Here is a 16129-nt window from a genome sequence, read left to right as displayed (position 1 = left end):
GCTGGTGGCATCATTGTAATCTTGTTTGCTTTCTTTCTCTGAAAAAAAAAAGTGCCTATGGTTTATCACTTTACCTGGTCTATGGCTATCTATGATTTTTCTGACTTGTGGTTTATCATCTATCTAATATCAAGCTAGAGACTTATGGTTTATTTTATGGTAAAATGGGAGCCCATGTTGCTTAACATGTGGTTTTGCAAATGCCATGTGTTAAGTTAGTAGTATATACTAAAATGTACTTCAGCAAATTGACTAAGCCATTGAGCATCATAGGACATATGCTAATTGCTGGCAAGTGGCTACCAAATAAATCATAGTCAATAGTTAATTTATTTGCGTGGCCCTTTTTGTTTATTGAAAATATACAACCATAGTTAGCTTTGTCAATATGATTTAGGCTCAATCTTCTATGTTATGTCTCATAAAGACTGCACCATTCTCTGAATTTGGTAAACAAGAGAACACAACCAATGATAATACATATAATCTCTTATGGACCTTCTCAAATGAATTGGTTTTGGCGTTGGATCTCTCTCTTCGGCCTTGAGCTTCCACCTAAACAATAATTTGCAAGAGAAAATACTACATCAAAGTTATTTTGTATCTTAACTATTTCCTTTAAAAAAAAAAATTTAGGAGAAGATCCTCTCCGAAGGCTTTAATTCCCTCAAGGTTTTTAGCTAGATGTAAGATATGTGGCATTTAATTTTGATTTTGTGTAGATTACATAGACTTGACAAAATTAAACCCGGACCCATTAACCTCCCTACATTTGAATGAAAAATATAATAGAGTAGAATAAGAGAAATAACAACTTGTTTTAGTATGATAAGTTTCTAACATGAAGCCAATTTTGACCCAATCAAACTCGCTCATCAAGCCTTTATTATCAAAATTTAAACTTAATTTTTTATTGAATCGATCATTTTTAATTTTTTCTTGTGTACTAAAGTTAATTATATTCAATTTTCTATATTGTAAATGAATGTACCAATGACATTACTCATAATTTTGGCAAACAATTTTCAATATATAAATGTTTTTAGTGTTAGATCCACTACTAACCATTCTTGAATTTAATTATGGAACCTGATGTACTTCACTTAATATATTGTATCTAACTTTAACCTATTGAAAATATTATATTTAAATGGATAATTATAAAAGATTAGTATTAGTCAAAATGTTGAGTGACATGGAAACAAAATGACATGGTTTAAATGGAATTAGAAATGAAATTAATGTGAATTAGGCTAAGGGTAAAAGTTATGTACAATTCTTTAAGTGTTGCATCTTAGATTATTAAGTTCAATCATGTAGTTGAATTGATCAATGAATCACGTAATTGAATTTAATTGTTTTTGGAATTTATAACACAGCTTTTTGTATTGCTCAATACAACAACGAAATTGAATTTGATTGAAAAATATACGTGGATATGTATTATATCAAACTAGTATGTAACTCGTGTTTACGTACGAGAATGGTAAATTGTAGTGTTGCTATTGATGTTTGCTTGAGTTATAAAACATATAGATTATTAGTTCGACCAAGACATTCGAAGCTACTAAAATAATGTTTTCTTGCAATTTTTATGATATTGGTTATGTCAAGTTTCTCATTACACTGCTATTATGTATATAATTTTGAAAATCATTGTTGAATACTACATATACAATATCTATTTATGATCATTATCCGTGAAATTCTACTAAATACAACTCAAAATAAAAGAATAAATTGGTCTAATAGTATTTCTAAAATTGAATGGGGATAGGTGTATGAGATCGCTCAACTCAATTAGAATATGTTACGTTCAAAATCATGACATACAAAATATCTGAATAGAAACAGTATAAAAAATATGTTCATCAGTTCAGAAAAAAAATAATAGCAAAAATCTAAAAAATTTAATTTGTATAGAAAACTAATAAAAGCAAAATTCAATTTTGAAGCTAATTAAATTTTCTCTAAGCATTGGTGTTATATATATATATATATATATATATATATATATATATATATATATATATATATATATATATATATGTATATATATAGGGAGGATTGGCCCAGTAGTGTATATTGGGCTAGGGTCTCGGCCCTAGGACGCCTAATTGTCCAAGAACGGGTAAATATTGTTATGGAGGTTGACTTTGATGAATAAAGAAATGGGTCTAGTTATGATGATCCAAGAAGGGGGGTCTGAGGAGAGATGTCTCCTCGGCTGAGCGAAGTAGAGGTCAAAAATTACGGACTGCCATTTAGGAGTAACGTTCCAGAAGATTCTACTGATAAGGATACACATCGTGAGAACATAGGACAAAAGAAAGCTGTGAGATATCTAAGAAGAAGCTGTTATCACTGCATTGAATGCTCTGTAGCTAATTCTCTAGCCGCATTAATGAGTAAGTGATACCTGAATAGTAGTTTTCAGACCTACAGCTATTCCCAAAGATTTCAGGAAGGTGCTGATGGGACAAGGATCAACAATAGCAATCTGATCTACATGTAGAAGGTAGAGATAGAAGGGGGAGGATAGTATAAAATAGAGGAAAGACCCTTAGAGCAAAGGGAAGAAAAAAAGAGAGAAAAAAACTGTAAAGTCAAGAACAATACTTATAATCAGTCCCAAAAGAAATAGATATAAGAATCAACCTTCTCGGATTGTGTCCGAGGACGTTTTCTTTTAGAGAAAATCATTTCATCTTTATTCTATTGTGATCTTTACTTACTATGATCATTGTCTAAACTCATTAGAATCTAGCTTTCTAATCCACTCTCTACAAATTAATTGTGTACTCCTTTTTTTAGGGCTCTTTGGGCCTACTCCCTTTCTTACTTTGGGCTTAGGTACAAAAATTAAGACCTTACCAAATATATATATATATATATATATATATATATATATATATATATATATATATATGATTAAGTTTTTATGGTTTATTTATATTCAACTCTTCGTTTTCTACATTGAATTAACTTACTTAGCACAAAAATTATAAAACTTACATTAGATAAGACACATGGCGCAAAATTAAAGTGTAATTGAATTCCAATTTTTACACTGAATTAACTAACTTGGCACAAAAATTTAAAAATTTAGATTAGATGGGATACTTGACACAAAATTAGACTTTAATTGAATTTCAATTTAAAATTTAATTAGATTTTTTTTCAGTTTTATTTACTAATATATATAGAGAGAGAGATTAATCCATATCAAATTGTTGCAATTAATGCCATTCCATCAGAGATCTGAACAATGGATTTCATGTCCCTTTTAGTCTTAGAAAATGTATATATATTTTTCTTAAAATTTATATTTGTTCCGTAATTTTTGACTTTTGTTTTAAAAGGTCATTTTTTTTAATATCAAATTTCTTGTTTATGACAGGGTTTCCATTGTTCAAAATGATTTTTGGACATAAAGGGTTTTGCATTGGCACTCAACACTAAAAGAAGGGATCGATATTTATGACAGAGTTTCAAGAGAGATTCCCTTAACTTGGGTTGTTTGTAACTACTAGGTATGTAAAACTTTCAAATAAAGTTGATTTTTAAAAGAAAGAAACATAAAAGTTTTTTTTAATACTGAAAACAATTCTAAAATTTCCTTTTGAACACCTTTTTATTCTTTTTCTTTTTTCTTCCCCTTTGATTTATTATTTCCTACATCTTGTATCTCTAATTGCAATATGTGTGTGTGTTGCGCATCTTGAAAGTGGCTGGAGGAGCAATTTGCTGCAATTGCATACTTTTTTTTTTTTTTTGAGAAGTAATTGCATACATCTTTGAGAAAAAAAAATTGAATTAAGCGATTTTTATTATATAGTACAAACGTTATTAACATCAGAAAAAATTATTGATTAATAAATGTCATTGATTTGATTGAAAGTCTATTATTGTACTATTCTTGTTAACTTTTTTGCTGGAGGCTAAATGATGAAATAATTTTGAAGCTTTTCGTGCCTTCATAACATCACTAGAGTTTATGTAATTCTTTTGTTTGTTTGTTTTTTTTTTTAGGGGCTGGGTGGCGGTGTTAAAGGACATAGAAAAAGACGTTATTACTCTTCCGGTTAGGTACATGTGCCAGAATTACACACTTAAAACATGAGGTAAATATAAATGTTAATATAGAATAGAATTATGTCAAAATGAATATAATTTTTTGTCTCATTTTGTTTTTTTTTGAAATTTTTTTTTGTCTCATTCTTAATATCTGATTTTATGTTCTACTAACTATCTATATTATTATTATATCTATACTATTATTTAAGGGGCTTCCCCTCTTTGAATTTCTTATTTTTTTAGTTCAAAAATGTCCCTATACCTCTATGTTTAAGTAGAGATAAAATTATAAGACAATTTGGTAAAAATGCAATTTTAACTCCCACTAAAATATTACTTAAAAAATAGGACAACTTTCCTGTTAATTTTCAAATTACTTTATCTACTTATAAATTAAATTTTCAAAAAAAAATATATATATATATATATATATATAAACACAGTTTTTTTCTACAAAAGAGGACCACTCAAAAAAAAAACTTCGTTTCTTGTTAATTTTCAAATTACTTTATCCACTTATAAATTAGATTTAAAAAAAAAAAATATATATATATATATACATATATATATATATATATAAAATTAAAAAAAACACAATTTTTTTTCCTACAAAATAGGAACACTAAAAAAAACCTCATCGCACGTGCTTCGCAGGTGTGATGAGGCTAGTAGTATATATTTTGCCTGTATCTTCTTTTTATTAAAAAAAAAAAATGGAATGTATAACAAATTGTGATTTTTATAATATAAAGTAAAACACTTGTAATAAGACAAATAATTTTTTATTCCGGATCAGGATTATTCAAATTAGAATATATATAGGAGTGGCATTCAGATAAGTGTCCATGTGTTGAATTGTCCCGTTCCTTTCACAGAGAAATTTGTCATTGACAATTTGACATATCCCTTGTAATGAAAGGTATAATTTATCGTTTTGAATCGGCTTCTTCTTTTGAAAACCAAATGATTGATCGATTAACTTATAATCCAACAAATCCCACATCCATGATTAATTGAACCATGGATGGAGCTGACCTCCACCTTTGAAAGAAGTACTTCTGAATGGCGTTCTAATTTTTAAACCCTACCTTGTTTGGATTTTGGTGATAAACACTTATATTTAAGTACAATTGGTTTAGTATTAAAAGTTAATTTTGCAACTGGAAAGGAATGAAAAAAAGCAGTAATTCATTTCTTGGGAAAGAGAAATGTACAAGAAAGTGATTTTCATATTACTACCTACTAGTAAAACTAGAAACTAGGAAGAAAAAAGTACAAGAAAAAGTAAAAGGAAAACGCAAAACAAAAATAAAGCTACGTAACAAGCAGATTAAGCAATGTGATCACTGTCAGCCATCGGTTTTGGTTTGCAGCAACTGATCAATGTCCTTGACAATAAATGGCTTTAATTGAACTTCTTTATCATCAGCTAGAATTTGAACAAATTCTTTTGGAACCAAGCACTTTTCCTCTGAGGACAACTTCTCTTGAATAATTGGTGATGCAATTAAAGCTTGGAGTTCTTCTCTTGCATAATTGGTGATTGGTTCTTCTTTTATTTCCTGCATGTACAAACCACACTAATTAACGGCTTTATATAATTGACTTTGGGCATAATTAGATTTCTTTTCATTAATTAAAGAATACAAAAAAACTAGTAACACCTCCCTGATTTATTAATTATTTTCGGTTCAGTAGCTTAAAGCTAGGAAAATCAGTAAGTTGAAGTGTTAAACCGACATTTCAGTTATTCTATAACAAAACTATTCTATGTAAATTTCAATTCTTGCCATGGAACTAATTAATTGTCAAAAACTAACAAAACCTAAAATCACTGCCAACCAAGAAAGATAATGCTCTTCAAAAAAAAAAAAATCAGATGAAATATAAATAAAAATACATTAACCCCAAAAAACAAAAAGAAAATAGAAAGTTAAAAGATTGGAAAGAAATGAAAAAAGACCTGTATTGAGCCCATGAGTTGAAGAACTGAAGCTTGAGCCTGCAAGTACTTGACATAGTTGAAAGCAGCATGGAACATCTCAGCAGTGTTCAACCTATGCCCACCAGGAATCAACTTCCCAAGTTCCTGAGTCTTCTCTGTTATCTTCCTTCTCCTTTCACGTGCAGCAATACTTTGAGCAGACAAGCTCACTTTCATGGGTTTCTTCACACTACTCTGAGGACTACTAGTACTACTTCCACAACCATAATTACCTGATGATACTAGAAACTGAGCCATAACTTCCGGCATGGACTCGGGTACTAAATTACCAGGCTTTAAATACCCATCATAGAAACCAGGTGTGAAATTCGAGTAGTCATAATTTGAATTTCCACCACCATAAGCACTAGTCCTCAGGCGTTTTGGGTACTGGTAGGAGTAGGACTCATCCAGCAAAAATATTTCCGGTGAGTGGACGCCGGAGGTGATTAAGTTATCTGATGGGGCAGCAGAGAAGTATGGGAGTAGGTTGGTGTAGCTGTCTACATGATACAAGGGTGATTCATCGGGCTGCTCGAAGTGTGAACCAAGCTGGTAATTTTCTTGTGCAAGAGCTAAATTGTAGTCACAGCTGAGGAGGTCCGCTGCTAGCTCTGGTTGGAAACTGGTCATGTCCCAGTTGGAGCAAAAACTTAAAGCCATGGAAATGAGAATCTAAGAAAAAAAACACAAAAATTCATTAGAATGTGACTTGAAAGAAATATTGTATTATTGGAATATGAAGCAAACAACGTAAGTGTAATTATTACCAAGCTCAAATACGGTTTTTCATTTTAAGTGCTTGTTAAATATAGTCTAATAATTACTACTTAAATACTGCAATAATTAGTAATTAGTCCTCAAAAGAATGAAACCATAGCAGAGAAAAAGATGAAGTGGAGCTACAAAAGCAGTTATTAAAGTTAAAAATAAGAAACTGTAAAGCCCATGAGAGAGAGAGAGAGTGCAATAACAAAGACAATCTTTCTTTCAAATGATATCCAAAACAGAAGAAAGATAATAACATAACAGACATAGACACACAAAGAGAGAGAGAGAGAGAGAAGAGAGACCTTAGAAGATACTGTCCTTGTTTGTGTGTGGTTTGTTGAATGGCAGGAGACCTAAAGTCACTGAGACTGTGAGTAACAAACCTTATCAAACTAACACACTCACTGTTTGACGGCTTATACTATACTGTTGCCAACTTACTATAATATAAAGTGTAAAATACTAAGAGAGAGAGAGAGAGAGAGACGTGGGGAGAGAAATGGGAGAGGAAGTTAAGGGTTATGCGGAGATAAAAGAGGTAATGATGGATAGGGTTTGGTTCAGAATATACATGCTGCAGTAACCACCTCCTAATTCATAGTAACATACACAGAAATACACGTGTGTTGCTCAGCTCTCGCCCTTTTATTAGGGTTTCCCACAATTCCATTCCATTGTTCCCAAGTAAAATTATAAACCGTTACTAACCTGTTGGTTTTGCTAGCTAATTATTAGGGTTTCCACAATTCCATTCCATTCCATTATTTATTTTTTATTTTTTTATTGTACGTTCTCACTTCTCTTTCACTACTCTAATTTTTAACTTGCCGTTACACTTACACTAACAACCCATTTTTATTTTTATTGTTTTAAAAATCTTTTGGGGAATAATAGTATTACACCTATTTTTACTGTGTATATCTTATTCTTTTTGTTTTCTTAATGAGGATATAGACATCTAATCTAGTTGATAAATCAACACAGATTTCGTTTGCTCCTTGGATTTTTTTTTTAAACACCTTTACTGATTTTCAGTAAGGTTCTTACTTTTTAAGACTTTATGAAAATTAGAAATCATAAATATGTTAAGGAGAAAAAAAAAATCCACATGTCAGTAACAGTCTCAATTAGTTTCTTTTTGCTGAAGAGTGATAGCTTGATTCTAGCTAATTCCTAACTTTTTAAAATAAGTCCCTATGGCTTGGTGGAAGGATAGCCCTTTTTCTTTAAGAATGTTTTAATACAAGATTTGATCATTTTTAAAGGATACCAAATGATGCACTTTATAACTCTGAGGCTAATATTGCAGAGTTTAAGAATCATTGGGCATCTCAGTTAGTTTATTTTTTTGTCATTTAACATTAAGTGTTTAAATTCACCTTTTCGTCTCACTTTTTATAAAATAAAACTATTTTTTTATTTCCTTTTTGCCTCACCTCCTAGCAAATAAACTGTCAAAATGTAGAAGAGGTTAAGTTCACTTAAGACAAAAAAAGAAACAGAAAAGTGCATGGTGTGAGTTTTAGTTAGCTTAATTGGTAAGGTTAAGTAAGAGATCTGAGATTCAATTCTCGCTTACATCAAAAATTAATTGGCGTCTTGGTTAATTCGATGATAAAGAATTATTCTCAGAAGTGAACGCTGTATATTAAAACTATCTCAGAAAAAAAGAAAAAAAAAAAGAAAAAAGAAAAAAGAGAGTGCATGTCAACCACATATTTAGATGTTACTAATAGATCCTGCAAGTAGACCATTTTGTTTAATTATTACTTATTTCATATATCCTTTATCACAGTTCACACTAGCAAAAAGGTCGCTCAGCTTTATGTGCCTGTTTTTCATTATTATTTTCAAAACGATTTGGACATTTACATTATCTATCACTAACATGTAATGATGTACACACTTGACTAGAATTAACGAAGTCGTTCGTCTCAGTCTAACTTCTCTAATTTGTTTTACGGAACAAAAACCAATTTATGTATATGCCATTGTTAGTGTTTTCTATGGAGATATTTTATTAGGACAAAATTTAGTTACAAAATTGGTCGTAGTATTAGATTACAATCCTACTTAATATATTTTTATTGAAGGTGAATTTTGACAAATCTACTATTGGATTACGTGTTCTTCTTATATTTTCTATGCTTGCAAAATTTCTAGAAAATTAATGATTAATAGCCATGTCATCAATAAATTGTTTAAATTTTAAGTTTTTGTAGTTTAAAATTAAACATAAAATATAAGCTTATAGATTATATAGTAAATAATATCCGATTGACACAAAATTTGACATGTGGATTAAGTACGTAAAAAACATGTAATTCAATGTTTAGATTTTCAAAATATATAGTAATGTTTATTTTATTGAGTAAAGTTGTAATCTTTGGCTACAATTAATTTTATAGTTAAACTTTATCCTATTATTTATTTATTTATTATTATTATTATTATTATGTTTTGGTGCTGAATTTAGATTAGTGGAAGATAGTATTGAGAAAGTGTCTTGGTTTGGTAATTTAATTTGGACCTAGTTAGCCAAGGAAAATCTTAAAGAGGTAGCTCTTTCATAATCTATTAATCCATTAACTTTCCCCTTTTGTAGGACAAGCTCTCTCCTATTACTGGGGGATTTGTTTTCCCTTTCCTTGATGGCCAACCAGCGTGTAAAAATTAAACATACAAGTGGAGATCTCGTTGATATGTATCTATTGGTTTTCTCTAAGTATTAATTAATCAATTTTTTTAGTAAAATATTAAATAATCATTTTCGTCTCACTTTTTATAAAATAAAACTATTTTTTTATTTCCTTTTTGCCTCACCTCCTAGCAAATAAACTGTCAAAATGTAGAAGAGGTTAAGTTCACTTAAGACAAAAAAAAAAAAAAACAGAAAAGTGCATGGTATGAGTTTCAGTTAGCTTAATTGGTAAGGTTAAGTAAGAGATTTGAGATTCAATTCTCGCTTACATCAAAAATTAATTGGCGTCTTGGTTAATTCGATGATAAAGAATTATTCTCAGAAGTGAACGCTGTATATTAAAACTATCTCAGAAAAAAAGAAAAAAAAAGAAAAGAGAGTGCATGTCAACCACATATTTAGATGTTACTAATAGATCCTACAAATAGACCATTTTGTTTAATTATTACTTATTTCATATATCCTTTATCACAGTTCACACTAGCAAAAAGGTCGCTCAGCTTTATGTGCCTGTTTTTCATTATTATTTTCAAAACGATTTGGACATTTACATTATCTATCACTAACATGTAATGATGTACACACTTGACTAGAATTAACGAAGTCGTTCGTCTCAGTCTAATTTCTCTAATTTGTTTTACGGAACAAAAAACAATTTATGTATATGCCATTGTTAGTGTTTTCTATGGAGATATTTTATTAAGACAAAATTTAGTTACAAAATTGGTCGTAGTATTAGATTACAATCCTACTTAATATATTTTTATTGAAGGTGAATTTTGACAAATCTACCATTGGATTACGTGTTCTTCTTATATTTTCTATGCTTGCAAAATTTCTAGAAAATTAATGATTAATAGCTATGTCATCAATAAATTGTCTAAATTTTAAGTTTTTGTAGTTTAAAATTAAACATAAAATATAAGCTTATAGATTATATAGTAAATAATATCCGATTGACACAAAATTTGACATGTGGATTAAGTACGTAAAGAACATGTAATTCAATTTTTAGATTTTCAAAATATGTAGTAATTTTTATTTTATTGAGTAAAGTTGTAATCTTTGGCTACAATTAATTTTATAGTTAAACTTCGTCCTATTATTATTATTATTATTATTATTATTATTATTATTATTATTATTATTATTATGTTTTGGTGCTGAATTTAGATTAGTGGAAGATTGTATTGAGAAAGTGTCTTGGTTTGGAAATTTAATTTGGAGCTATTTAGCCAAGGAAAATCTTAAAGAGGTAGCTCTTTCATAATCTATTAATCCATTAACTTTCCCCTTTTGTAGGACAAGCTCTCTCCTATTACTGGGGGATTTGTTTTCCCTTTCCTTGATGGCCAACCAGCGTGTAAAAATTAAACATACAAGTGGAGATCTCGTTGATATGTATCTATTGGTTTTCTCTAAGTATTAATTAATCAATTTTTTTAGTAAAATATTAAATAATCATTTTCGTCTCACTTTTTATAAAATAAAACTATTTTTTTATTTCCTTTTTGCCTCACCTCCTAGCAAATAAACTGTCAAAATGTAGAAGAGGTTAAGTTCACTTAAGACAAAAAAAAAAAAAAAAAAACAGAAAAGTGCATGGTGTGAGTTTCAGTTAGCTTAATTGGTAAGGTTAAGTAAGAGATCTGAGATTCAATTCTCGCTTACATCAAAAATTAATTGGCGTCTTGGTTAATTCGATGATAAAGAATTATTCTCAGAAGTGAACGCTGTATATTAAAACTATCTCAGAAAAAAAGAAAAAAAAAAGAAAAAAGAAAAAAAGAGAGTGCATGTCAACCACATATTTAGATGTTACTAATAGATCCTACAAATAGACCATTTTGTTTAATTATTACTTATTTCATATATCCTTTATCACAGTTCACACTAGCAAAAAGGTCGCTCAGCTTTATGTGCCTGTTTTTCATTATTATTTTCAAAACGATTTGGACATTTACATTATCTATCACTAACATGTAATGATGTACGCACTTGACTAGAATTAACGAAGTCGTTCGTCTCAGTCTAATTTCTCTAATTTGTTTTACGGAACAAAAAAAAATTTATGTATATGCCATTGTTAGTGTTTTCTATGGAGATATTTTATTAGGACAAAATTTAGTTACAAAATTGGTCGTAGTATTAGATTACAATCCTACTTAATATATTTTTATTGAAGGTGAATTTTGACAAATCTACTATTGGATTACGTGTTCTTCTTATATTTTCTATGCTTGCAAAATTTCTAGAAAATTAATGATTAATAGCTATGTCATCAATAAATTGTTTAAATTTTAAGTTTTTGTAGTTTAAAATTAAACATAAAATATAAGCTTATAGATTATATAGTAAATAATATCCGATTGACACAAAATTTGACATGTGGATTAAGTACGTAAAGAACATGTAATTCAATGTTTAGATTTTCAAAATATGTAGTAATTTTTATTTTATTGAGTAAAGTTGTAATCTTTGGCTACAATTAATTTTATAGTTAAACTTCATCCTATTATTATTATTATTATTATTATTATTATTATTATTATTATTATTATTATTATTATGTTTTGGTGCTGAATTTAGATTAGTGGAAGATTGTATTGAGAAAGTGTCTTGGTTTGGTAATTTAATTTGGAGCTATTTAGCCAAGGAAAATCTTAAAGAGGTAGCTCTTTCATAATCTATTAATCCATTAACTTTCCCCTTTTGTAGGACAAGCTCTCTCCTATTACTGGGGGATTTGTTTTCCCTTTCCTTGATGGCCAACCAGCGTGTAAAAATTAAACATACAAGTGCAGATCTCGTTGATATGTATCTATTGGTTTTCTCTAAGTATTAATTAATCAATTTTTTTATTAAAATATTAAATAATCATTGAGTGTGTGTAAATAACATACTTGTGTTACTCAGTTTTTGTGAGCTGCGGTTTCAAAGTCGATCGATCCACATCTCGTCCAAACTAAAAAAAAAAAAAAGTAAAAATTAAAATTAAAACTTACCTCTAATTTAATGATATAAGTGGTTTTGACCAGTTATAATTTAATGATATAAATTTTCAATTGTTACATTTGATAAAAAAAAAAAAAAAAAAATCTCCTAAAATTTGAATTGAAATGGAATCATTAGAATTTTTTTCAAATAAAAAATTTCGTGCTTGGTGGACAACTTTCAATTATGACCTTACCCCCTTACTGCTTGCCCATATCATTAGTTTCATGGACTTTTCAAATGCTATATTTTGACAATTTAAAGTATTGATTAAACTAAAATCGTTAACTAGGCTTTGGACAAAAGTCTAACAAAATCATTTTAGTAAAAAATTAAGGTCAAATGAAGTGATATATAAAAGTTTTAAGTAATAATGTGATTAGACCAAACCACCACAAGAGTGGTAAATTACATTTTTCCCAAAATAGAGAGAGAGAGAGAGAGAGAGAGAAGAATAAGAAGAAACAAATCTTATATATCTCGCGTAATTCTTTTTTTTTTTTTTTTTTTTGAGCAACATATCTCACGTAATTCTGGCATGAACTATTTAGTTAGAACTTTATAGTTATTAACAAGAAGCAGCAAGCAAATTACATTATTTTAAACGAGGAGAAACATATCTATTTCAGATATCTAAGACATTCATTTAGGTAATCCAATTAACAAATTCTCTAGTTTGATTTCTTCTTTTTTTCATCAAGTGGGTTTGAAGAATTTCTCTCTCTCTCTCTCTCTCTTAAATGATTTATTACATGTAAGGTAGACATTAACAATATTAGAAAATAAACATTATCAGCATCACAGTGAAATAGAGGAATCAGTCATGGGTGATTAATGTATAAATTTTTTTAAAAAAATTTGCATATTTGGCTTTTAACTTTTAATATTTGTTTCAAAATTGTTCTTATAATTTAAAATATTTTTGTAAAGTCCATACCATTATATAATTGATGAAAAATGCTAATGTAGCACATAGATGAAATTCATGAAACTAAATTCAGTTTGATGTTATGGATCCTATGACTTACTATAAATTTCATTTACCATATCAACCATTTCTATCTATCAAATGAGGATATATAAGGACCCTTTTGAAATAAATCATTTTAAAAATGTGTGAACTTCGTGAATATTTTAAAGTATAAGGATAATTTTAAAAAAACAAAAATGAAGGATTGAGGATAAAAAATGCAATTTAACAAAAAAAGAAAAAGAAAAAGAAAATTCAATGCTCATTAATATAATCCACCCCTTTTAGCTAATAGTTCCTTCCAAGGTAGTTCACTCACAAAAGACTGGCCACCATAGTCCATTGACTTGACATTCACAAATGAGAGCATTAGGGAAGCAATTATAAGAGCCTTAGCTAGATATAAGATTAAAGAAAAATCTTTAACCAATCTAGTTTAGACTTCATTTATGACAATTCAGGTGCTGTCCCTATTTTTCAATATAAAATTTAAAACTTCTTAGATTGATTATATGACTAAAAGTACACGTAAATAGTTATTCAAATCATCATACTATAAATTAGTTGGAGAAATTTTATCTAGGATTTATTATAGCATCCACAACAACTAAGCTTAAATAAATAAATAAATAAAGGGAAATGCTAACTAATGTCTTTAGGTATTAGTTAATAATCCATTGAAATAAAATTTTTTATGGAAAAAGAAAAAAAGTAATTAATGTTTTGACAATTTTTTTCATTTCCCATAAAAGTGGTATCAAAATTTTCCTAAAGTAGATTATTAACTAATGCCCTAAGGATACTTGTTAGCATGACCCATAAAAAACAAAGAGAGAGAGAGAGAGAGAGAGAGAGAGAGAGAGAGAGAGAGAGAGAGAGGGGCTAAGACTCATAGCAAGTTGAATTCCATCTAGCACAACCCTAAAAGGTTGATACAGTGGTTCTTAAGATTTCATGAGATTCTTGAAGTTTTAAGTTTGAAATCTCTAACTAGTATCTTGCGACTAGTTTCAAGGAGAACTACAAACATCTAAAGAAATAGTTAAGTGTATAAAGAGTTTTGGCTACCATTGTTTGAACCCCCCACACAAAATTAATAATCCACAGTTGGTCTTGGACGCTGGAAGTGACGCCGATATTTCTAGAGAAAGCACAAGCATTTTGTCCTGAATAATAAATCTTCTACAGAATGAGGTTAACCCATGCAAACAACAAACACCCGCCATGGATTATGGCATTGGCCAGTGACCACTGCTGAGAGCTCACACTTTCTGAGGATCCAATTTCAATCCCTATGCCAACACAACAAAGCCATGCAACTCCTGATAGCTCGCATATTCTTATCGTAGGATCAATTTGCAATCCATATGCCAACACATAAAAGAGTGCTACAAATTTACATATGAGCATCTCGAAGTGAAGAACCTCTACAACTTGGTGCAAATAAATCAAATACTTAAAACTCTTATGTAAGAAAGAGTACTTCAAATTTACAGAAGAGTTTCTCCATGTGAAGAACCTCTAACTTGGTGCCAATGAATCAGATACTCCCTTAGTTTGACGGTTAGGATCCCTCCCATTTAAATCTATAAATTTCCTCTAATTTTAATCTAGATGTAACACACTTGGCATTTAAAGAATTCCAATGGTCTTTAAAAATTTTATTAAAAGAACCACGTAAACTACATAAAATCAAATAGTGGCCATGTGTCTTACGTTGACTAGAAATTGAGGGGGATTGGAGGATTTAAATGGGAGGGAATTTGAACCTGTTGATCAAATATATTATTGTATCATTAACATATATAACTATGAATGAGTTAAAGAAAGAAGATTATATTGAATGGGCAATGTCCATTACACACTGCCTTATTACACACAAGGTACACAATTTAATTTTTGAACTGAAATTGTGACTTCAAAGCACGATTTTAGTTCAAAAACAAAATTGTATTTGATGTGCAAGAAGATGTGTGTAAGAGATATTACCCAACATGAAAAATACTTGGTGCATATGATGGTCCAAATGGCATCACTAACCATTACACCCATTTGGTGTCTTGAATGTAATCTTCCATTCATTGCCACTCTTCTTTCTAATATGATGTATCCACTCAAGTCCATTTTGGAGAACAACCTCCTATCTAGCTAACTCCTCAGTATCATTTGGATTCGGGACTGAAAGTTAGTACTTTATTGTGATCTTATTAATGGCTTTACTACTCACATATATCCTCCATGAACCATCTTTTTTAGGTTCAAAGTTGGAGATCGTACAGGAGCTTTTGCTCTCACACACCAAACCTTTGGCAACCAGCCTTTACATTTCAGCCCGCTGTAAAAGTGGCATTCTAGTTCCTTTCATGGGGACGTCAAAGGTCACTGGCATTAAGATTAATTTCTATTACTTCAGGACTTATCTACTATCATGCTAAATTCTTGTTTATTTCCAGATACTTTCCATAATTAGGAAATGCAGATTATATGAACTAGTGTATCCCACCAAAAATTTTAGAATAATTGATTATAATTTTTTTCGATAGGTAATAAGAGTAATATTATTGATAAAAGAAACAGAAAAATACAAGGCATTCATGATAATGGACACAAGAAAAACAGCAACAACAAAAAG

General features: G+C 29.5%; 1 protein-coding gene across 1 annotated transcript; it reads right to left on the bottom strand.

Moving 5' to 3' along the window:
- Window positions 1-5426: 5426 nt before the first annotated feature.
- On the bottom strand, window positions 5427-6732 carry LOC142633741 (transcription factor bHLH52-like). The gene is made up of 2 exons (XM_075807996.1): window positions 6041-6732; window positions 5427-5639 (listed from the first exon to the last, which is right to left on the bottom strand). The coding sequence occupies exons 1-2, from the start codon at window positions 6722-6724 to the stop codon at window positions 5427-5429; spliced, it is 897 nt and encodes a 298-aa protein (XP_075664111.1). The 5' UTR covers window positions 6725-6732.
- Between the last annotated feature and the right edge of the window lie 9397 nt (window positions 6733-16129).

The sequence above is a fragment of the Castanea sativa genome, chromosome 5 (assembly GCF_040712315.1).
Source record: "Castanea sativa cultivar Marrone di Chiusa Pesio chromosome 5, ASM4071231v1".
Taxonomy (NCBI): Eukaryota; Viridiplantae; Streptophyta; class Magnoliopsida; order Fagales; family Fagaceae; genus Castanea; species Castanea sativa.
The sequence above is the reverse complement of the archived record's forward strand: the minus strand, read 5'-3'. Positions and strand labels throughout refer to the sequence as shown.

What these genes read in the sequence shown, in the direction of transcription:
- LOC142633741 (XM_075807996.1), bottom strand. Translation starts at nt 6,724, where the DNA reads ATGGCTTTAAGTTTTTGCTCCAACTGGGACATGACCAGTTTCCAACCA. An exon ending in AACTCATGGGCTCAATACAG is followed by an intron (nt 5,640 to 6,040) that starts GTCTTTTTTCAT and finishes TTGTACATGCAG; the next exon opens with GAAATAAAAGAAGAACCAAT.